Source organism: Stomoxys calcitrans, chromosome 2, assembly GCF_963082655.1.
Source record: "Stomoxys calcitrans chromosome 2, idStoCalc2.1, whole genome shotgun sequence".
In the NCBI taxonomy this organism is placed as follows: domain Eukaryota; kingdom Metazoa; phylum Arthropoda; class Insecta; order Diptera; family Muscidae; genus Stomoxys; species Stomoxys calcitrans.
Genome location: NC_081553.1, coordinates 171,178,005 through 171,202,839, shown reverse-complemented (window position 1 = coordinate 171,202,839; position 24,835 = coordinate 171,178,005). Strand labels below are relative to the sequence as shown.

The 24,835-nt window shown below is 38.5% G+C and overlaps 1 protein-coding gene across 2 annotated transcripts in view; it reads right to left on the bottom strand.

Annotated features, from left to right (window-relative positions):
* Positions 1 to 24,835, bottom strand: part of LOC106081645 (G protein-activated inward rectifier potassium channel 3) — a 294,704-nt gene that overhangs the window by 93,897 nt on the left and 175,972 nt on the right. For both annotated transcript variants that reach the window (XM_059362670.1, XM_013243758.2), the window contains one exon: positions 11,187 to 11,904. In XM_059362670.1, coding sequence (XP_059218653.1) covers positions 11,187 to 11,614 — 428 coding nt within the window. In that variant the 5' untranslated portion in view covers positions 11,615 to 11,904. The remainder of the gene's footprint in view (positions 1 to 11,186; positions 11,905 to 24,835) is intronic.

Below are 24,835 nucleotides of genomic sequence, written 5' to 3'. Positions count from 1 at the left end.
CATGTGTATGGCATGCGGGGAAAAAGATGAGACGTTGGAGCATTTCCTTTGTCATTGCCCGGCTTTCGCGTCCAACAGATACCGTTACTTAGGTGGGGACACAATATCAGACATGAACCAACTTAAGGGAGCGGTATTGAAAACAATTAAGGATTTTGTAAGTAGCACGGAATTCCTAACTTAAAATTTTCTTTTTAGAGGTTACTTTATAGTTTTTAGTGTGCACAACAAGCCGATTACTGGTTTAGGTATATGTCCATAGTGGCATGGGGCGGATTAATATCTGCCAAACCAAATCTGGACCGATTTGGGCCAAATTTCAGAAAAATATCGAAGAGCCTAACGTAACTGACTGTCCCAAATTTCGGTGACATCGGACAATAAATGCGGCTTTTATGGCACAAAAACCTTAAATCGAGATATCGGTCTATATGGCAGCTTTAGCCAAATCTGAACCGATTTGTGCCATATTGCAAAAGTATGTCGAGGGGCTTAACTCAAATGAATGTCCCAAATTTCTGCGACATCGGACAATAAATGTGCCTTCATGGGCCCAAAATCTTAAATCAAGAGATCGGTCTATATGGCACCTTTAGCCACATCTGAATCGATCTGGGCCAAATTGAAGAAGGATGTCGAAGGGCCTAACACATCTCACTGTCCCCAATTTCGCCAAAATCGGATAATAATTGGGGCTTTTATGGGCCTAAGACACTAAATCGGCGGATCGGTCTATATGGGGGATATATCAAGATATAGTCCGATATAGCCCATTTTCGAACTTGACCTGCTTATGGACAAAAACAGAATCTGTGTAAGGTTTCAGCTCAATATCACTATTTTTAAAGACTGTAGCGTTATTGCAACATAAAGGAGAACGGACATGGCTGGATCGTCTTAAATTTTTACGCTGATTAAGAATATATATACTTTATAGGGTCGGAAATGGATATTTCAAAGTGTTGCAAACGGAATGACAAAATGAATATTGCAAATTGTAAATTTTGCCCATGAACATTTCACTAGGAAACAGGGGCAAACTTCTCACATATCAATGAGTGCAGTCCGATTCAAGTTTAAGCTCAATGATAAGGGACCTCCTTTTTATAGCAGAGTCCGAACGGCGTGCCGCAGTGCGACACCTCTTTGGAGAGAAGTTTTACATGGCATAGTACCTCACAAATGTTGCCAGCATTAGGAGGGGAAAACCACCGCTGAACATTTTTTTTAATGGTCTCGCCAGGATTCGAACCCAGGCGTTCAGCGTCATAGGCGGACATGCTAACCTCTGCGCTACGGTGGCCTTCTAGTGGAATATGATGGGTGTAAAAATAAAATATCGTTAGTGTAATCGATATTTTGCCAGCTCTATGATTGATGCTATGATCATACAATCGTATACATATGATACGATCTCTATGCCGTCTGGAGGGCAGGGAGTGGAGGATAAGTGGAAGTTAAACAGTGTCGAAAATATCACTTCGCCTTGGGGAACTCCCTGTTTCACTTTACTGTGTGTCGACCTCTTATCCCTAAATTTCAGATATGACGGGCGACCACACAGATAATTCGCGACTGCCTTTCAGGCCAGCGTTTCAGGCCTGACTGGAGGCACGTGTTGATGATAAACTCAAATAGTTTGGCAAAGCTAACCGTGTCGCATGCCTTCGATAGGTCCAGTGCCACGAGGACCGTCCTATCACATGGCCTGAGCTGATTGAAGCCGCGGCAAATGTGTGCGGTGATGGCTTGCAAAGAAGTTGTTGTGCTATGCAGTCTTCAAAATTAATGCTGATACTCGGTAAATCTAAATTCTCCAACGAAGTCACTTGCCGTCAGCACTTGGGGTGCTGACAAAGGAACCTTGCTGACCATGTACAAGGCAATTTGCCGGTCTGTGGTAAGTTATGTAGCGCCAGTGTGGTCTCGTCAGCTATGTAACACGCAGTGGAATAATATTCAGATCTGTCAGAAAGAATCGAAAGAGGGTCAGTGTAAATGGGTCTGGCAGTAAATGGGGATAAGACGAAATGGATGGTTTCAACTCCCAAAACGCCTTGTACAACGGAGCAGATAAAAAAAATGGAGAAAGTTGGGAACCACAACTTTGAGGTTGTCAGTAACATTATCTATCTCGGCACCGCCGTAACCGAAACGGATGACACCAGTTTTGAGGTTAAGCGAAGAATAATAGTGGCAAACAGATGCTACTTTGGACTAAGTAAGCAGTTTAGAAACTTCTCTCCAAAGAGGTGTCGCACTGCGGCACGCCTCTCGGACTCGGCTAAAAAAGGGAGGTCCCTTATCAATGAGCTTAAACTTGAATCAAGGCCACCTCACGACAGATGAAGGTTACACTATACATGACACTGATACTTCCCGTGTTGTTATATGGTTCTGAAGCATGGGTACTTGTAAAAGCAGATGAGGCAGTACTTCTTCGTAATATATATGGACCAGTTTGCGTTAATTCAGAATATATGCGTTGTATAAACCACGAGCTGTATGACGACGATAGTATAGTAACACGTATTAAAAAAAAGGCTGCGTTAGCTAATGGTGGAACACGCAAACCGGGAGGACCAAGGCCCGATTGAAAGATCAAGTGGTGGGAGACACCTTGGTGTCAGAGATTTTAGAATGAGCGCAGAAGATCGAGGCGCATGGAATGCTATTCTATGTTTGGCTAGTGGAACAAATATTCTGTCATAGCCAATTAAAGTAAAGTCAGAATGCCGCGCTTCGATCTGCGATGGTCTGTCTCCTCAATTCTCCACCTCCATCAAGAGACAAAAATCCTACCCATGCGAACGCATAACTACATGCGGTTCAAGCAATACTTTATGGGCTGTTATAGCAGAGACCAACCAAATCATTGTTTAGGTATCCACCGCCCAGAAGCCTTAAGGTGGATTTCATGGTCAAGAGCGAGAGGTTCAGCGCTACAAGAGAGAATTTCTAGATCAAGCGGGTTTAGACAACATTCATGCAGACACTGTAGCAGATGCAGTGAATAGTTACCGGGTGAATATGGTCCTTGGAAATAGTTGGTATACGCCCTATAACATATGTAGTCAAATAAACCTACAAGGCAAATAGTAGGGGTGTTTAAAATCATGCACCTGGTTGTCTGCATGCAGCATGCACCTGATTGTCTACTTTGCTGTCTGCATTCATGCAACTTCGGATACCATCCCATTGGCGTTGATGTCTATTGCCAAATAGACATCAACACCAATTAGCACCTTAATATGGGAATAATGATTTTAAAGTACCACCAGATTTATGGAATTTAAATGATCATTGGCCAATGAAGAACAGACCCCGTGTCGGCCAACTCTTGAATTTCTTTATAATTGTGTTTCCTTATAGAAATAAATAAGTGATTGCAGACAAAAACACACAAATGGATTTATCTAAACAAATGCAGAGTGCGACGAGTTTTCGATGCCACTGAATGGCTGGCTGGCTGACTGACTTGGTGGGGGAGTGCATTTCGGCTAAAATTTTCAGTTGCATTTTCAACGTATGCCCAGAAAGCTCTGCGTTGGATAAAATGGAGGAGCATGCAGCCGACACATGTTTGTAGTTTTCGTGATTTTCACTGGCCCATAATGATTTGAGTGATGTTTTCTTTTCTTATCGTTCATACAAAGGCGGAAGATATCTCATGGGCTGATATGGGGTGGTGTTATAGTTTGCCTACTATATGTGTCTGTATATTACAAAGAATAAGAAGAAGAAGAAGAAACACAACCTTCCTTGGACTCTGTCTTCATTGTGAAATAATTTATTTTCTCCATAAGTGTGTACGCGAGTGTGTGTAGGTAAATCATACTTTTCCATAGCGAAGAAAGATTAATAAACTCAAAGAGAGATAGAAATTTTCATCTCAATTCATTCCATTCACTCGTCATTCTTTCATTTATTTATTAAATAAAACAAATTTTGAGTAACGACTGACATTGAATAGAGGAGAAGGTTTGATTGCATTAGCACACATAAGATTTCCTGTTTATTATTTATGGGCAAAAAAAAAAAGATTTTTTATTAATTTGATGGCCTGAAAACTAGCCAACAATTCTATGACAGACTAACTGAACACTTTAATAGTCACGTTACATTTTTATGATGTAAGACATCAGTTTAAGGTGAATTACGAATTGCACTGAAAGCTCATCGATAGATTAGCCTATCGCCTAGACGCTGACGCTGAACGCCTAGGTTCGAATCCTAGCGATACCAGAAAAAAATTTTCAGCGGTGGTTTTCTCCTCCAAATGCTGGCAAAATTTGTGAGGTACTATGCCATGTAAAACTTCTCTCCAAAGAGGTGTCGAACTTCGGCATCATTGAGCTTAAACTTGAATCGGACTACACTCATTGATATGTGAGAAGTTTGCCTCAGTTCCTTAGTGGAATGTTCATGGGGAAAATATGTAAAAATTTGCAATTTGCATAACAACTTTAAGTAATGATGACTTCAGAAACGCTCGGAATGACTCGCTTGAATCTAAATGCCCTAGAATGCAGCCAAGGGCCAAAAAACTTACACCAAGGTGATCGACAGAACTAGTTGCTCAGAAGACTTTTCAATTAGGCAAAAGGCACAAGTGCACCCCAGGACTGGGACACCTACAAAGCTGAGCTAAAAAAAATTCGTCGAGGATTGTTGAGGAAATCTTTTCTAAGCCAAGAATTTTTTGGGCAACCTAAAATTTTGAATTCTTTAAATTGTCAGGACCTGACAACATATCACTGGTCGAACGCCTTCGTGACCTACCCAAAAGACCTTCTCCCTGTCAAGGAATATATGTAGGTTGAGACAATTTCTTCGATAATGTAAAATTGACAACAATCATGAACGAGTTGGAAACTCTAGGTATCAAAACTGCCTTAAGAAAGTCTATTAATAACTTATTTGCGTCTGTAGAGCGACACCTTGAGGGGAACATCTGTCCCCTTGTTATTAACACAATATTATTGTCTCTGGAATTAATTGGTGTAAAAGTGGTCACGTATGCCGATGATGTGGCAATCGAGGTTAGTGGATTGTTAACCAATACTCTGAGCTATACACTCCAGCAAGCTCTATATACGATACCGAAGAGCGCTACAGAATGTGGCCTAGGCGTGGATCCGATTCGTCAAAGCACAATACACCTGGATGCATTGCTGGACTGGAGATTGAACTTTTGATGAGGGATTTACTTTTCCCAGCATTTTTCATTTCCCGGGATATCGGGAAACATTTACCGATCAGTTCCATATAGACCGATCTCTCAATTTCAGGTTTTGGGCCATAAGAGGCGCATTTATTGTCCTATGTTGTGTTAGGCCCTTCTACATTCCTCTTCAATTTGGCTCAGATCGGTATAGATTCGGATATAACAGCCATATAGACCGATCTCCCGATATAAGGTTTTGGGGCCATAAAAGGAGCATTTATTGTCCGATTTCGCCGAAAATTGGAACAGTGAGTTATGTTAGGCCCTTCTTCAATTCGGCACGGATCGGTTCAAATTTGGATATAGCTGCCGATCCACCGATTTAGGGTCTTAGGCCCATAAAAGCCACATTTATTATCCGATTTTGCTGAAAATTGGGACAGTGAGTTGTGTTAGGCCCCTAGATATCCTTCTTCAATTTGGATGTGATCGGTCCAGATTTGGATGTAGCTGTTATATAGACCGATCCGCCGATTTAGGGTCTTAGGCCCATAAAAGACGGATTTATTGTTCGATTTTGCTGAAATTTGGCCCAGATCGGTTCAGATTTGGATATAGCTGTCCTATAGACCGATCCGCCGATTTAGGGTCTTAGACCCATAAAAGCCACATTTATTATCCGATTTTTCTAAAATTTTGAACAGTAAGTTTTGTTAGGCCCTTCGACATCCTCCTTCAATTTGGCTCAGATCGATGCAGATTTGGATATAGCTGCCATATAGACCGATCTCTCGGTTTTAGGTTTTGGGGCCATAAAAAGCGCATTTATTGTCCGATTTCGTTGAAATTTGGGACAGTGCATTGTGTTAGACTCTTCGACATTTTTCTGCAACTTAGCCTAATTCGGTACAGATTTGGATATAGCTGCCATGTAGACCGATCTCTCGATTTAAAGTCTTGGTCCCACAAAAGGCGCATTTATAATCCCATTTTACTGAAATTTGACACAGTGACTTATGTCAAGCTTTTCGACATCCGTGTCGTTTATGGTTCAGATCGGTTTAGTTTTAGATGTAGCTACTAAAAAGACCAATATTTTGTTATACACAATTGAACAATGACTTGTACTTATTAGTATTTGGTCCAAATCGGAACATATTTCGATACAGCTGCTATGGGGTAAAAGGTATGCATTTTCACCGGAGTTTGAAGAAAGGTGGTTTACATATATACCCGAGGTGGTGGATATCCAATGTTCGGCCGGGCCGAACTTAACGCCTTTTTAATTGTTTTAGATCAATAAAATTATACTCAATTATATCACCAGTACTCAATCTCGGACGAAATTTTGGCTTGAGAATGTCTCTTGTGAAAACTGCAATACCTCCCCCACGTCTTCCCTGTCAGATTTAAACACAGAGAAACCCTCCATTCCAATAAAATCATAGGGTATTGATGTGTTGAGCTATGTCTCTGTAATACTTATAGCACCATTTTCTTTGCGCTATATTTTGCAAACTTATCAAACGATGTTTGAATGCATTCTCTAATCAAATATTAACACACAAAGAGGAACATCAACCGTTCCCAAATCGTCAAAGTTGATTTAGGAAGAAACTTTATTCTCGTTGAGATTCGTAAACCGCAACTGGGACATGTAATTTTTTACGGCATATGGTAAACCCAGCAACTTGTATAGCGGTAACTAATATCGTCATTCCGTTTATAACACCCAAGATATCGGTTTGCGTATTCATAAATTATTGATCGACTTGTCACAAAGTGTTCGTACGAATAAAGCGATACGCTTAAAATTTCGCACATATACTTAAAAGTGGCGGTCTTATGTCAGAGTCTCTTAGACAAAATATGCCAATATTAAAATGAAGGAGAAAGAGCAAAACCATTAGGAACACAGCTTATGTGTGATTCATACTTATTGATATAAGTCGATGAGAATTACAATTAGGAGAATAATTCGGGTTTACTGTCTTAGGGTCCGAACATGTTTAAAATACATTACTGCAATCTCGGCTCAGCTTTCAGCGTGCACTCTGTTCGCACCCTTAGCTACAATTTCCATGCGAGCTACATCCAAATCGGAATAGATAAGGCCTATTTGCAGTCCCCAACGACATACATTTATATTAAGTGTCTGTTCAAAATTTCAAACGGCTAGCTTTACGCGTTCGACCACTGTCGAGATTTCGACAGAAGGACGGACAGACGGAGATGGCTAGATCGACTCAACATATTGAGGCGATCAAGAATATATATGCTGTATGGGGTCCTAGATCAATATTTCCTGTGGTGGTGGATATAAAAACCCTAAATATGAAGGCAACTATTTTCACCGGAGGGGATGTTTTCTTAAAAAGATGAAAAATGTATCATCTTTCAATTAAGTTTGCACATCTTTGGCTCGAATCTTTAAAATTAGGACAAACAAGGTAAAGCGTGCTAAGTTCTGCCGGGCCGAATCCTATAAACCTTCCACCATGGATCGCATTTGTCGAGTTCTTTTCCCGATATCTCTTTTTAGGCAAATAAAGGATAAAAGAAAAGAATTGCTATGCTATTGAAGATATATCACGTTATGGTCCGATTCGGATCATAATTGAGATGAATGTTGGAGAACATAGTAGAAGTCATTGTGTAAAATTAAAGCCAATTCTAATAAGAATTCCGCTCAAGAAGTCAAGATTGAAGATCGGTTTATATGGGAGCTATATCCAAATCTGACCTGATATAGCCCATTTGCAATCCCTAACAACCTACACCAATATAAAGTACCTGTGCAAAAATTCAAGCGGCTATATATGTTCACCTGAATTGAACTAATATTGCCATAAAATCATCATTTGTTAACCCAATTCTCACGAAATTTTGCACAAGGGTTTCCATTATCTTTCTCGACAGTACAGGTGAATTTCATCGAAAATGGATCAGATTTAGATATAGTTCCCACATATATGTACTGCCCGATTTTCACTTTAAGAGCCTTTGCAACCGCATTTTTTGCCCAATCTCAACAAAATTTTCCATAACACTGACTTATATGACTACCACAATATCTAAGGAGTTCGGTTACAATCGGTTCAGATTTGTAACCGAACTCCTTGGATATATGTTCGTCCGGTTTGGACTAGAAATGCAAAAATGTGGTCATTTGTTAACTGATTCTCCCGAAATTTGGTAGGAAGGATTTTTAAAGCACTTTCAAAATAATTGGTGAATTTCAAAGAAGTCGGTTCAGATTTAAATATAGCTTTTCACTTCTTTAGCCACATCAAGCACATTTATTCACATTTATTCTTCCCTACATTTTCAATACCGCTTTCCTCCACGACTACCACAATATCTAAGAATCGATTCAGATTTAGATATTACTTCATATATATGTCTGTCCGATTTGGACTTATATTGGAATTAAATGGTCATATGTCAACCGAATTACTCGAAGGAATAATTTTTTAATGATTCTCGATAGATTTAGGTATACCTCCCATATATTGTAGATTTCGCCCGATTTTCACTTCTAAGGCACATTTCTTCACGAATCTTCCCAAAATTTTGTACAACTCTTTTCTCAATATCTAAAGAGTTTGGTCGAAATGAATTAGGATTTAGATAAAACTGCCATATACATTTGAGTAATTTGCAATAATGTGGTCAATTCTCAACCAATTATCACGATAATTTTTTTATGACTCTTGACATTTGCTCTATTTGCACATAAAGAGCCGTAGTTATAACAATTTTGAAGACGTTTGCTCGAAATTTGAAGTTGAAAATTGATTGAAAACCTTCACCGAATTCTATCAAATTTGGTTCGAAACGAGATATAGCTCCCAACTTCCATCTATAAGGTAGTTGTAGGGTATTAAATAGTCGGCACCATCCGATTTTTGCCTTTTCTCAATTTTTTGATATGTGCAGGAGTCTTCGTGACTACGACTCCGCACATTGTAAAGAAGGCGCGGCGGGGCTTTCATAATATTTTAGCCCATATTTTTACCACATTTCTAGTTGACGTCCGTCAATTCCCATTAACTTATTTTTATCAGTGTACTCTCCTATTCGGTGAAAGCCATAAACAACTGATGAAAATTAAGGCATCAGCATGATTCCGATTCTCAATATTTTAGACTTCAAAATCAAACTTTTTATTGAAATGTAAGAAATGATTATTTACAAACCAAATATGAATCACTAACTCACTCAGTACCAACGACCGCCTGATGAATGCTTGCAATAAATTTTTGCAATTTTCAAATTTACTACCACCGTAAGAGCAAAGCGAAACGCTCTTTTGCGAATATTAATTGAAATTTTGAAAACATACAAAAAATGGAAATTTTATTCGCACGTCAAAATCAGCAAATACAATAAATCTTGATGTGCCAAAGAAAATATTTCGACAAGCTAAGAAGGCGGCAATCTATACCATTTTCAGAAGAAAATATTGAAAAATCAAGTAAAAGCGTGCTAAGTTCGGCCGGACCGAATCTAATATACCCTCCACCATGGATCGCATTTGTCGAGTTCTTTTCCCGGTATCTCTTTTTAGGCAAACATATGACAAAAGGAAAGAATTGCTATGATATTGGAGCTAAAATATCAAGTTATTGTTCGATTTGGACACTAATTGAACTGAAAGTTAAAGACCATAGTCGAAGTCGTTGTGTAGGGCGAATAAAAAATGCGCCCTTATGGGGGTCCAGAAGTAAAATAGGGAGATCGGCTTATATGGGAGCTGTAACAGGCTGTAGAGCGATTCAGACCATAATTGACACGTATGTTGAAGGTCATGAGAGAATCCGTTGTATGAATTTCAACCAAATCGGATAATATTTGCGACCTCCAGAGGCCCCAGAAGTCAAGATCCCAGATCGGTTTATATGACAGCTATATCAGGTTATGAACCAATTATAACCATATTTGGCACAACTGTTGAAAGCCATAACAAAACACTTCTTGCAAAATTTCAGCCAAATCGGATGGGAATTGCGCCCTCTAGTGGCAGTAGAAGTCAAGACCCCATATCGGATTATATGGCAGCTATATGAAGTTATGGACTGATTTAAACCGTACTTAGCGCAATTGTTGGAAGTCATAACGAAACACGCCATGCACAATTTCAGCCAAATCGGATTAGAATTGCGCCTTATAGAGGCAATAGAAGTCAAGATCCCACATCGGTTTATATGACAGCTATATCAAGTTATGGACCGATTTGAACCACACTTAACACAGCTATTGGAAATCATAGCAAATCATCTCATGCAAAATTTCAGCCAAATCGGATAAGAATTGCTCCCTCTAGTGACTTAAGAAGTCAAGATCCAAAATCGGTTTATAGGGCAGCTATATCAAAACATGGATTGATATGGCCCATTTACAATCCGACCAACCGACCTACACTCATAAGAAGTATTCGTGCCAAATTTCAAGCGGCTAACTTTACTCCTTCAAAAGTTAGCGTGCTTTCGACGGACGGACATGGCTAGGGCAGCTATATCAAAACATGGACCGATATGGCCCATTTACAATCCGACCAACCGACCTACACTCATAAGAAGTATTTGTGCCAAATTTCAAGCGGCTAATATTACTCCTTCGAAAGTTAGCGTGCATTCGACGGGCGGACGAACGGATGGATGGACGGTCAGACGGACGGACATGACTAGATCGACTTAAAATGACATGACGATCAAGAATATATATACTTTATGGGGTCTCGGAGGGATATTTTGAGGAGTTACAAAGAGAATGACGAAATTAGTATACCCCCATCCTATGATGGAGGGTATAAAAAAAGTTTTCCAAATTAGCCGAAATCATTTTGATCATTTTGACGTCACTTTCAAGGCTATAGGCTAAGTCACCAATCAATAGCTGGTTAATTTTTTTTTTCTGAAGGTGAAAACTGGGTCATCTACACTTCGAAACACCTCATATTTCAAGGTAATTTAGCTTTTTATGGTGTTTGCACTTTCATTTTGCTACGGTTACTCACCTTGTTATGGGTCCCGGTGATTCACTAACAGCCTTTATGGATCTCCTTAAATGTCTATGGAATGTACCGAGTATAGATTCTTTGCGTTGTATTTGAACATTTTTTTCGTCTCCATTGCCACCAACGCCGCCGGCACTGGCATTTAGTTTGGTGCACTCATTCACATCTTTGGCCCCCAAAGAGCCACCGCTTCCTCCTTCACCCATGATATCATCGGCCAGGGATTCTTTTGCGGGTGTGTCGACAAGATTTGCCGTCAGCTGACTATTCTCCTTAAGATTTTTTATATTGAGTTTATCGTGTCTAAGACTATTTTCGTTTTTATTGGACATTTTAACAATCACAGCACCTTTTCCTGATGTCTCCTTGTCGTCGAGTAGCTTCGTCCAAGCATGCTCGCCAATATTTTCCGATTTATCGACTATCATTGTAGGACTTTTGGAGTTTTCTCAATGTTGCTAGTGGACGAAATTCGTTCTAGTGAGGTCTACTTTGTAGCAGCGTTGCAGAGGAGGTTAGTAAAAGTGTAGAAGTTGTTGTTTGTAGATATTTTAGGGGTAACGAAAAGCTTCGTTTGATAAATGAAAATGGGGGGTAAGAAGGCTATGTATTATCACGTATACGGATTCAAATTGAAAATTTCCAATAAAATCGCTTTTAAAACAATCATCGAGTTTCACTGTGTCTTTTCCGCGTGCACTTTAAAATTCGTCGATATCTAAAATGAAACAAAGAAAACGTTCCAATGTTTACAAAGCAACGACAAAATAAAACTAAATCAATTGCTGGTTGAATGGTTGACATATTCGACTATCTCTTAAAGTATTCCTTGAGTGGATTCGGTATCAAGTTCTAGACTAAATCGAATATTATCTATTTACTTTTTGTTGAGTTTTACCTTTATTTTTTTATGAAATAAATAAGATATCTAATGACAATGAATGAGAGCTATACAAATCAAAATTTGTTTTGATTTTACTGGCTATTGATAATCGTGGGCCAGATAACTTTCAATTTGTAGTACCTCTAATCTGGCCCAGATTAAATTCATCATTTCTTGTTTCGCAGTTCCTAATATGAAACAATTAAAAGTCAATCAATCAATGTTGACATGAAGATGAATGAACGCTTTAGATGCAACAAGAAAAACAAGTAAAACGGCGTTAACTTTGGCCAGGCCGAACTTTGGATACCCACCACCTCGGGTATATATACAAACCACCTTTCGTCAAATCCGGTGAAAATGCATATATTAAGCCCCCATTAAGTAAAAGTCATTGTTCAATTGTGTATAACAAAATATTGGTCTTTTTGGCAGCTATATCCAAATAAAAATGTCGAAAAGCCTAACACTAGTCACTGTGTCAAATTTCAGTGAAATCGGATTATAATTGCGCCATTTATGGGGTCAAGACTTTAAATCGAGATATCTGTCTATATGGCAGCTATATCCAAATCTGGACCGATCTGGGCCAAATGTCAATAACTTGTTGAGTGGCCTAACACAACTCACTGTCCCAAATTTCAGCAAAATCGGATAATAAATGTGGCTTTTATGGACCTAAGACCCAAAATCGGCGGAGCGGTCTATATGGGGACTGTATCAAGATATAGTCCGATATAGCCCATCTTCGAATGGGCTGCTTATGAACAAAAAAAGAATCTGTGCAAAGTTTCAGCTCAATATCTCTATTTTTAAAGACTGTAGCGTGATTTTAACAGACAGACGGACGGACGGACCGAATGACAAAACGAATATACCCCCATCCTAAGGTGGTGGGTATAAAAAGATGTGTTGAGCCCTTTAAGGACCATCCCTTGAGTATCTGTACCTGGAATGTGCGAACTCTTTATAAAGAGGGTTCAGCATACACACTGGCGGATGTTTTGGGGAAGTACAGGACAAACATTACCGCTACACAGTAAGTGCGATAGCCCGGGGAAGTCTCCATAACAACTCCACAATCCTCTTAAAGGCCAAATTCTTTAACTTCAACCATATTTTCACCCATGTTCAGACGGAAGATAAGGACGAACAGACCAATGACATTTTCTACAAGCGCCTAGAAAGATAATATGACAGCCCAGTCCCGCCCATGATATACAAATAGTTCTGGGAGATTTTAATGAAAAAAAAAATAGGGAAGGAAAATATCTTGGACTCAACAGTCGGAAATTTAGCCTACACGAAGAAACTTATAATATTGGATTGAGGCTAATAGACTTGACCACGGCAAAGAACAAAGTAGTTAGCAGTACTACAATAGATTCCAACACAGAAGAATTCTCACGTCCACATGGCTATCACCCGATCAAAACACGAGAAAACATTGAGATCATTTTGATTGAAACTAATCGCCGCTGCAAAGGTGCTGCTAACTATCATGTTGATAGTTAGCAGCACCAGATTCCAACATCGAAGGAGTACCACGGCCAAATGGCTCTCACCCGATCAAAAAACGAGAAACCAAATAGATCATGTTATGATAGATGGAAGGCATTCAACCGGCTTGTTAGATGTACGATCGATTCGTGAAACGAACATCGATTCGGATCATTACCTTGTTGCAGCAAAGGTTCGCACCCGTCTCAGCGCGGCGATAAACGTACGATCTGATACTTCACGGAACCTGCACGATGGAAAGCTACAAACACAACAGGTGGCCATGGCATACTTCATTCGGCTGACCATATAAACCGATCTCCCAATTTGACCCTCTGAGCCACTGGAGGGCACAACTTTTACTCGATTTGCCTAAAATTTAGGAGGTGGTATTTTTTTAAGAATTCTAACAGCCATGACAAGTACGGTCCATATCGATCAATAATTGATCTAGCTCATATAAATATTACCAAGTAAGAGCGTGCTAAGTTCGGCCGGGCCGAATCTTATATAACCTCCACCATGGATCGCATTTGTCGAGTTCTATGCGCGGTATCTCTTTTTAGGCAAAGAAAGAATATTGAAGAACTGCTATTCTATTGGAGCTATAACAAGTTATAGTCCGATTCGGACCATAAATGAATGCCGAACATTGTGGAAGTCATTGTGTAATATTTCAGTTTCATTCGGATAAGAATTACGCCTTGTAGGGGCTCAAGAAGCAAAATCGGGAGATCGGTTTATATGGGAGCTGTATCAAGCTATCGATCGATTCACACCATAAATGTTATTAAATTTAAAATGTTATTAAATTTAATAAAATGGTATTCTGAAATTCTTTGGCACCAAAGACCATCAGATCGAAAACACAAAACTAAAGATTTACCTTGGTTTAACTTTTGCAAACTTTGGAACATAAAAATTCACATGCATACTTTGATCAAAGTTCTGTTCAGTAAGAGGAACCTAAAACGATTTTAGACCTCAAAAGTATTCGGTTTGAAAAATACACACAAAAGAATTTTTTGCGAATTCAAAAACCAGAACAGGCCTGAATACATATTATGCAAGTTTTATGACGCATTTTCAGACTAAAATCAAAATTTTGCTGTTTGAAAACGGCAGAAAATTGTTTTTTAGCAACAATTTGCTGCTATCACATTTTCACAGCAAACTTTTTGCTGTTTTTATTAACAAATTTCTCTGAGTGTAGTAACTTAAACTCAATTGATTTTACCTCTTATTTAAGTGGCTGTATAGGCCTATTAATCAAAACTACTGATTATCACCATAAAAAAAATTTTATCCAACATTTCCTTATTAACTTATTCTTTAAGATACAATTTGACTTTACGGTTTAATTAGTACTTTTATTGAAAAATGAAAAAACTCTTGGGCAAATATTGCCATTGAAGTTATTATGATGAATTTTACTTTACAACTAACAAGCTGGAAAAGATTGCTTCACGAAGATACTTTGCACTGTGGAAAAAAGCATGGCCAAATATGTTCATACCTTAAATCAGTCAGTGTCAGTAACGCCTATCAATCGAAAGTCCTATCGTGTCAAATATTGAACATTTCGATTTCACAGATAAATGTCATAAATTTCGCCGCTCATCACATTCGTACATCCTTTTTTTTCTATGTGTACGAATATGAACCAGCATTCCATAAAAAAAGCATAGCCTATCTGTTAGTAGTAGTAGCACTACGATGCGATAGCCATAGAATTTATGACGAACGCAATAATTATGATAGCGGGACAAAATCGTCATGACAATGTTGGTATCTTCAAGTGTGAGTAGCATTTATCTCTTTTTTTCCGCTAAAAATATATAATTAAAAACAAGCGCTGATTGCTACTGACGAACTTACCTCGTCGCACACTGTGGAGTTTAATTGAATAACATTGATTTCTGTTTGTGTATTTTCAAATCATTTTGACGTATACATTCTCTATTGTTTTCGAACGGCAAACAATCAATAGTCATCAATCATTTAATCACTTGATCAAGAACCAAGTTTTTTTATGTGTTTGCAACAAATTAAAGATAACACTAATCCACATCTATTGTTAAGGGTATTATGTATGCCACATCTGTGGTACAGGGTATTATAACTTTGTGAATTTGTTTATAACACCCAGTAGGAAGAGAGATAGAAATCTGATTCGATTTAACAATTTATGTCTGGCTGTCTTTCCGTCCGCCTGTCTGTCCGTCTTTGTGTACAGAATACAGGTCATAATTTTCATACGATCGTCTTGATATTTAACACAGACATCTTTTTTGCCTAGCAACGAAGCCTATTGAAATTGGAAAAAATCGTTTCAGATTTGGTTATACCTCCCATATGTATGTTCGTCCGATTAGGACTAATATTGTCATAATATGATCGTTTCCTAACCGGTTATCACGAAATTTAGCACGAAGATTTCTCTTTGGACTCCAGATATAGCTATTGGATTTCATAGAAGTCGGTTACGATTTAGATATAACTCCCATATCCATATGTATCACTCGATTTTTATACCCTCCACCATATGATGGGGCTATATTAATTTTTTCATTCTGTTTGTAACTGCTCGAAATATTCGTCTAAGACCCCATAAAGTATATATATTCTGGATCGTTATGACATTTTAAGTCGAACTAGCCATGTCCGTCCGTCTGTCTGTCGAAAACACACTAACTTCCGAAGGAGTAAAGCTAGCCGCTTGAAATTTTGCACAAATACTTCTTATTAGTGTAAGTCGGTTGGGATTGTAAATGGGCAATATCGGTCCACGTTTTGCTATAGCTGCCATATAAACCGATCTGGGAACTTGACTTCTTGAGCCGCTAGAGGGCACAATTCATATCCGATTTGGCTGAAATTTTGCATGAGGTGTTTTATTATGACTTCCAACAACTGTGCTGAGTATAGTTCAAATCGGTTCATAACCTGATATAGCTGCCATATAGCTGCCATTGTGTCCCTAGAGAACGCAATTATTATCCGATTTAGCTGAAATTTTGCATCAGGTGTTTTGTTACCAATTTCAACAACTTTGCTAAGAATAGTTGAAATCGGTTCATAATCTGATATAGCTGCCATATAAACTGATCAGGGGTCTTGAATTCTTGAGACTCTACAGGGAGCAATTCCTATCCGATTTGGATGAAATATAGCATGACCTGTTTTGTTATAAATTCCAACAACTGTATTAAGAATGGTTAAAATCGGTCTATAACCTGATATAGCTGCCATTTAAACCGATATGGGATCTTGACTTCTTGGGCCTCTAAAGGGCGCAAGTATTATCTGATTTGGCTGAAATTTTGTAGAATGGCTTCCCTCATGACCTTTAACATACGTCTCGAATATGACATGAATCGGTTTATAGCCTAATGCAGCTCCCCTTTAAACCGATTCCTCTCTTTTACTTCTTCAGCCCCTAACGGGCGCAATTCTTACTAGATTTGGATAAAATTTTACACAATGACTTATACTATGGTCTCCAATATTCAGTTCAATTATGGTAGATATTGTTCCAATAACAAAGCAATTCTTTTCTTTTATCCTTTGTTTGCCTTAAAAGAGATACCGTGGCAAGAGCTCGACAAGTGCGATCTATGGTGGAGGGTATATAAGATTCGGCCCGGCCGAACTTAGCACACTTTTTTTGCTCTACGTACCAACTTTCTGCCAAACCAGCCAAAAGCCCTTCAACTAAATTTATTTTGTGTACATTTTTAGCAGAATCCATGGATTCCCAATATTCGGCCGGGCCGAACTTAGGACGCTTTTACTTGTTACTTCTAGAGCCTTTGCATGCAAATTTATCAACGGATTTTGATATTTATAGAGATTCATTGATTCAGATTTAGATATGGCTCCCATATATATTTTTGGCTGATTTTGACTTATACCGCAATAATTTGGTAAATTGTCAACTGATCCTAACTTAACATAACCTGCTCTTCCTGCTCTTTTTTGACATATTGCATTGAAGTCGAAATTTTGTGCTCTTTTGTTCAAAAAAATGTAACCCCACCACCGATGTAGTGTTCGTTTGTAATGGTTTTTCTATAGAGAGTGGAAAATGATGCATTTCTTACACCGTGCCAAGTCTACGGTGGAAATTTTGCACAGTCATCGGCTATCATTCAAGCAAATTTTGTTTAAACAGAAGAAGAAGTCAATATTTGTTGAATATTTGTAATAAAGCGGCAAATTATTAAAAATAAATATATAAATTAGATACATTGCTAAAAAGTTCTTCATCCAAAGACGAGGATGCGGTTTCACCTATTATTTGGTCGAAATGACTACGCATGGACATATGAATATGTTCGATTGAAAATGTAACAAATAAAAAGGCGTTAAGTTCGGCCGAGCCGAACTTTGGATACCCACCACGACGGGATTATATGTAAAGCACCTTTCGTCGAAATCCGGTATGTTCCGATTTGGACCAAATACTAATAAGTACAAGTCATTGTTCAATTGTGTATAACACAATCGAGAGATCGGTCTATAGGGCAGCTACAATATATCCAAATCTGGGCCGATCTTGGCAAAATTTACGGAAGATTTTGAAGGGCTTAACACAACTTACTGTCCCAAATTTTGGTATTATCGGACACTAACTGCGCCTTTTATGGGCCCAAAACCTTAAACCGAGAGATCGGTCTATATGGCAGCCATATCCAAATCTGGACCGATCTTGGCCAAATTGTAGAAGGATGTTAAGTGGCCTAACCTATTTCTCTAACCCCAATTCAGCAAAATGGGATAATAAATGTGGCTTTTATGAGCCTAAGACCCTATATCGGCGGATCGGTCTATATGGCAGCCATATCCAAATCTGGACCGATCTGGGCCAAATTAAAGAAGGAAGTCGAAGGACCTAACACAACTCACTGTCCCAAATTTTGGAAAAAATCGGATAATAAATGTGACTTTTATGGGCCTAAGACCCAAAATCGGATCGGTGTATATTGGGGCTATATCAAGATATGGTCCGATGTAGCCCATCTTCGAACTTAACCTGCTTATGGACAAATAAAGAATCTGTGCAAAGTTTCAGCTCAATATCGGACAGACGGACAGATGGACGGACGGACAGACGGTCGGAGGGACATGGCTAGATCGTCTTTGATTTTTACGCTGATCAAGAATATATATGCTTCATAGGGTCGGAAATGGATATTTCGATGTGTTGCAAACGGAATGACAAATGAATATACCCCCATCCTTCAGTGTAAAAGTGTAACACTAGAGGGTTGGGGCGACATTTTTAAAATGCTGTCCAGCATAAGTGTAACATTAGTTAACTTTTTTTTCAGAATCGAAATCATAAATAAATTAGTGTTGCAAAAATGATAATAGCTAAAAAATAACGCTATACCTTATAATGTCGCAGATTAATATTTCAAAGTGTTACAAATGGAATGACTAGATTTGTATACCTCCAAACCCTTAGATACGAATATTATTTTATATCTAAGAAAGCACCCTTTATATTTATCATCCGATTTTATCAAAATTAGACACAGCGATTGTCTTTGACTCCTACAATATGTAATACTCATCATGTCTCATGGGCGTAGGAAATCAAAAGGTCGGTTTTGTTCGAATCTAGCCCGTCCCTACTTGTTTTCAAAAAATATTAATTTTCTAATTCAACACACATTCTATTCAAGTTAAACCTTCTCGGCTTGTGAATGTTAAAATTGTTAAATTTTCTGTTGACTAGTGTTACCACAACTCAACACTATATTAACAACTAATTATAAACTATCTTTATTTACCTGTTCGTTGAATATTAGCTGATTGCCAATGAATGGCAATATATTTATAAACACCACCCTAGGATAGGGGGTATATTCATTTAGTCATTCCGTTTGCAATATATATATATATATATTTCGGATCGTCGTAAAATTCTTAGATGATTCAACGATGTCCCTGTATCTGCCCGTCCGTCTTTTGTATTCACTTTACAGCCTTCAAAAATTGAGATATTGAGCTGAAATTTAACACAGATACGTCTTTTTGATGCACGATGGTTAAGTTCTTGAACGGGCCAAATCGGACCATATTTGGATATAGCTGCTATATAGACCGATCTGGCGATAAAGGGTCTAAAGCCCATAAAAACATTATTTTTGATCCGATTGCGCTGAAATTTCAAACAGTGGGTAGTTTAAAGCTTCCCGATATCTGATTCAAATATGGAACTGAAGCCCTTAAAAACTTTACTAATTACGCGATTTCGCTGAAATTTGAATCAATGGGTTGCATTAAGCCTCGCGACATCTGACCTAAATATGGACTTGATCGGACTATATTTAGATACAGCTGCCATATAGTCCGATCTCCGGATAAAGGGTTTGATGCCCAAAAAAGTTTTATTTTTTTCCGATTTTGCAGAAATTTAAAAAAGTGGGTAGGTTTAGGCCTCCCGACATATGACTCAAATATGATTCAGAACGGACTATATTTAGATAAAGCTGCCATATAAACCGATCTGCCGATAAGGGTCTGAAGCCCACAAAAGCTTTATTTTTTAAGCGATTTCGCTGAAATTTGCAACAATGAGTAGCTTTAGGCCTCTTAACGTAGGACCCAAATATGGTTCATATCGGACTATATTTAGTTATAGCTGCCATATAAACCGATCTGCCGATAAAGGGTCTAAAGTTCATAAAAGCTTTAACTTTGCTAAATATGGATCAAATTGGCCTAAATCCTGATATAGATGTCATATAAACCGATCTGGTATTTTGACTTCTTGAGCCTCTACAGCGCGCAATTCTTATCCGATTTGGCTAAAAATTTGTACAACGGCTTCTCCCATAACCTTCAACATGCGTATCATACGCGCAATTCTTATCCGATTTGGCTAAAATTGTGTACAACGGCTTCTCCCATGACCTTCAACAGACGTGTCCTATATGGTCTGAATCGGTCTATGGCATGATACCCCTATAAACCTATCTCCCTATTTTACTTCTTGAATCTATAAAGGGCGCAATTCTCATTCGAATTAGCTGAACTTTTACACAATGACTTCTACTATGATTTCCAACATTCAAAACAATTATGGTCCGAATCGGACCTTAACCTGATATAGCTCCAATAGCATAGCAATTATTTTTATACCCACCACCGAAGGATGGGGGTATATTCATTTTGTCATTCCGTTTGCAACACATCGAAATATCCATTTCCGACCCTATAAAGTATATATATTCTTGATCAGCGTAAAAATCTAAGACGATCTAAACATGTCCGTCCGTCTGTCCGTCTGTCTGTTGAAATCACGCTACAGTCTTTAAAAATAGAGATATTGAGCTGAAATTTTGCACAGGTTCTTCTTTTGTTCATAAGCAAGTTAAGTTCGAAGATGGGCAATATCGGACTATATCTTCATATAGCCCCCATATAGACCGATCCGTCGATTTAGGGTCTTAGGCCCATAAAACCCACATTTATTATCCGATTTTGCTGAAATTTGGGACAGTGAGTTGTGTTAGGCCCCTCGACATCCTTTGTCAATTTGGCTCAGATCGGTCCAGATTTGGATATAGCTGCCATATAGACCGATCCTCCGATTTAGGGTCTTAGGCCCATAAAAGCCACATTTACTCTCCGATTTTGCTGAATTTTGGGACAGTGAGTTGAGTTAGGCCCTTCGACACCCTTCGTCAATTTGGCTCCGATCGGTTCAGATTTGGATATAGCTGCCATATAGACCGACCCTCCGATTTAGGGTCTTAGGCCTATAAAAGCCACATGTATTATCCGATTTTGCTGAAATTTGGGGCAGTGAGTTGTGTTAGGCCCTTCGACACCCTTCGTCAATTTGGCTTTGATCGGTTCAGATTTGGATATAGCTGCCATATAGACCGATCCTCCGATTTAGGGTCTTATGCCCATAAAAGCCACATTTATTATCCGAGTTTGCTGAAATTTGGGGCAGTGAGTTGTGTTAGGCCCTTCGACACCCTTCGTCAATTTGGCTTTGATCGGTTCAGATTTGGATATAGCTGCCATATAGACCGATCCTCCGATTAAGGTCTTATGCCCATAAAAGCCACATTTATTATCCGATTTTGCTGGAATTTGGGACAGTAAATTGTGTTAGGCCCTTTGATATCCCTCATCAATTTGGTGTAGATCGGACCAATTTTGGATATAGCTGCCATATAGACCGATCTCTCGATTTCAGGTTTTGGGCCTATAAAATGCTCATTTATTGTCCGATGTCGCCGAAATTTGGAACAGTGAGTTAAGTTAAGCCCCTCGACATAATTCTGCAATATGGCACAGATCGGTTAAGATTTGGATATAGCTATCATATAGACCGATCTCTCTATTTAAGGTTTTGGGCCCATAAAAGGTGCATTTATTGTCCGATGTCACCGAAATTCAGGACAGTGAGTTAGGTTAAGCCCTTCGAATTCCTCCTGCAATATGGCCCATATCAGTCCAGATTTGAATATAGCTGCCATATAGACCGATCTCTCAATATAAGGTTTTGGGTCCATAAAAGGCGCAATTATTGTTCGATTTCGCCAAAATTTTTGACAGTGAGTTGAGTTAGGCCCTTCCACATTTTTCCGAAACTTGGGCCAAATCGGTTCAGATTTGGATATAGCTACCATATAGACCGATATCTCGATTTAAAGTTTTGGCCCCATAAAAGGCTCATTTATAATCCGATTTCACTGAAATTTGACTTATGTTAGGCTTTTCGAAATCCGTGTCGTATGTAGCTCAGATCGGTTTATTTTTAGACAAAGCTTAAAATACCAATATTTTGTTATACACAATTGAACAAAGACTTGTACTTATAAGTATTTGGTCCAAATCGGAACATATTTTGATAAAACTGCTATGGGACAAAAGGTATACAATTTTCACCGGATTTTGATGAAAGGTGGTTTACGTATATTCCCGAGGTGGTGGGTATCCAAAGTTCGGCCCGGCCGAACTTAACGCCTTTTTACTTGTTTTTTATCCTTTGATGGCCTAAAAAGAGATATCGGGAAAAGAGTTTGACAAATGCTATCGGTGGTGGAGGGTATATATGATTCAGTCCGGCCGAACTTAGCAAGCTTCTATTTGTTTTGTGGTTTTAATGGTAAAAATAGTAGCTTTAATTACTTAAAGGAAAAATTAAAACTATGCTTTTTAATTAAACACAAGTCACGTTTTGAAGTAAGTCACGTTCACAACTTTTTCATATTATCGAATTTCTGTCAAAAAATTGACAAAGGATTTTAATAGGAAATTTAAGAGTTGGAGAGTATTTTGTACACAAATTACTTAAAAAAAAATGGTTTATGTTCGATATCTGCCATATAAGTTAATCTCTTGATTATACTTTTTGAGCTTGTAGAAAGCGCAATTCTTATCCGATTTGGCAGAAATTTTGTACTATGACTATGACACTTAACAGATGTAACAAGTATAATGCGATTAGTTTCGAAACCTGATATAGCTCTCATATATACCCATCTCCCGATTATATATCTAGGCCTCAAGAGCTAGCAATTCTTATCCGATTTGGTTGAATTTTCAAACAATGACTTCTCCCATGACCTCCAACACACGTACCAAGTATAAAACAATCTCCCAAATGCACTTCTTAAGCCCCTAATGGGCGCGGTTCTTGCCTGATATGGCTGATATTTTGCACAACGATTTCTCCTATGACCTTTAACATTTGTGCCAAATATGGTCAGAATTGGTTCATAACCTAATAGAGCTCTCATATAAACTGATTTTTCTTCTTAAGGACCTATAGGACGCAATCATAATACAGTTTGGCTGAAATATTATCTCCAATAGCCAAAAGCAGTACGGCTCGGTCCATAATCTGATTTATATCCAGATCTATACAAAATTTTCAAATTCTATCGATATCGTATTTATACTAATAACTACTCGAAATATTCGTGTGAGACCCCATAAAGTATATATATTCTTGATCGTCGTGACATTTTATATCGATCTAGCCGTGTCCGTCTGTCTGTCCGTCCGTTCGTCTGTCTGTCGAAAGCACGCTAACTTTCGAAAGAGTGAAGCTAGCCGCTTGAAATTTTGCACAAATGCTTCTTATTAGTGTAAGTCGGTTGGGATTGTAAATGGGCCATATCGGTCCATGTTTTGATATAGCTGCCATATAAACCGATCTTGGGTCTTGACATCTTGAGCCTCTAGAGGTCGCAATTCTTATCCGATTGTAATGAAATTTTGCACGATTATTTTGTTATGATATTCAACAACTGTGCCGAGTATGGTTCAAATCAGTCCATAACCTGATATAGCTGCCATATAAACCAATCGTGGGTCTCTAGAGGGCGCAATTCTTATCCGCTTTGAATGAAATTTTGCACGACGTGTTTCGTTATGATATCCAACAAATGTGCCAAGTATGGCTCAAATCGGTCCCTAACCTCATACGGCTGTCATATAAACCAATCTTGAGACTTGACTTCTTGAGCATCTAGAGGGCGCAATTTCTATTTGGCTGAAATTTTGCATGACGTATTTTATTTTTATTTTCAACAAATGTGTCAAATAAGGTTCAAATCGGTTCATAACCTGATATAGCTGCCATATAAACCGATCTGGGATCTTGACTTCTTGAGCCCTTAGGTGTCGCAATTATTATCCAATTTGCCTGAAGTTTTGTACGACGGATCCTCTCACGACCATAACCTGATATAGCTGCCATATAAACCGATCTGGGATCTTGACTTCTTGACCCCTAGAGGTCGCAATTATTATCCGATATGCTTGAAATTTTGTACGATGGATCCTCTCATGACCATCAACAAACGTTGTTTATTATGGTCTGAATCGGTCTATAGCCCGATACAGATCCCATATAAATCGTTCTCTCTATTTTACTTCGTGAGCCCCAATGGGCGTAATTCTTATACGAATTGGCTGAAATTTTACACAGGTCTCCAACATATAATTTAATTGTGGTCCGAACCGGACCATATCTTGATATCGTTTTAATAGCAGAGCAACTCTTTTCTTATATCTTTTTTTGCCTAAGAAGCGATGCCGGGAAAAGAACTCGACAAATGCGATCCACGTGGAGGGTATATAAGATTCGGCCCGGCCGAACTCAGCACGCTTTTACTTGTTTTTTTTTATACCCTCCACCATAAGATGGGGGGTATACTAATTTCGTCATTCTGATTGTAACTACTCAAAATATTCGTCTGAGACCCCATAAAGTATATATATTCTTGAT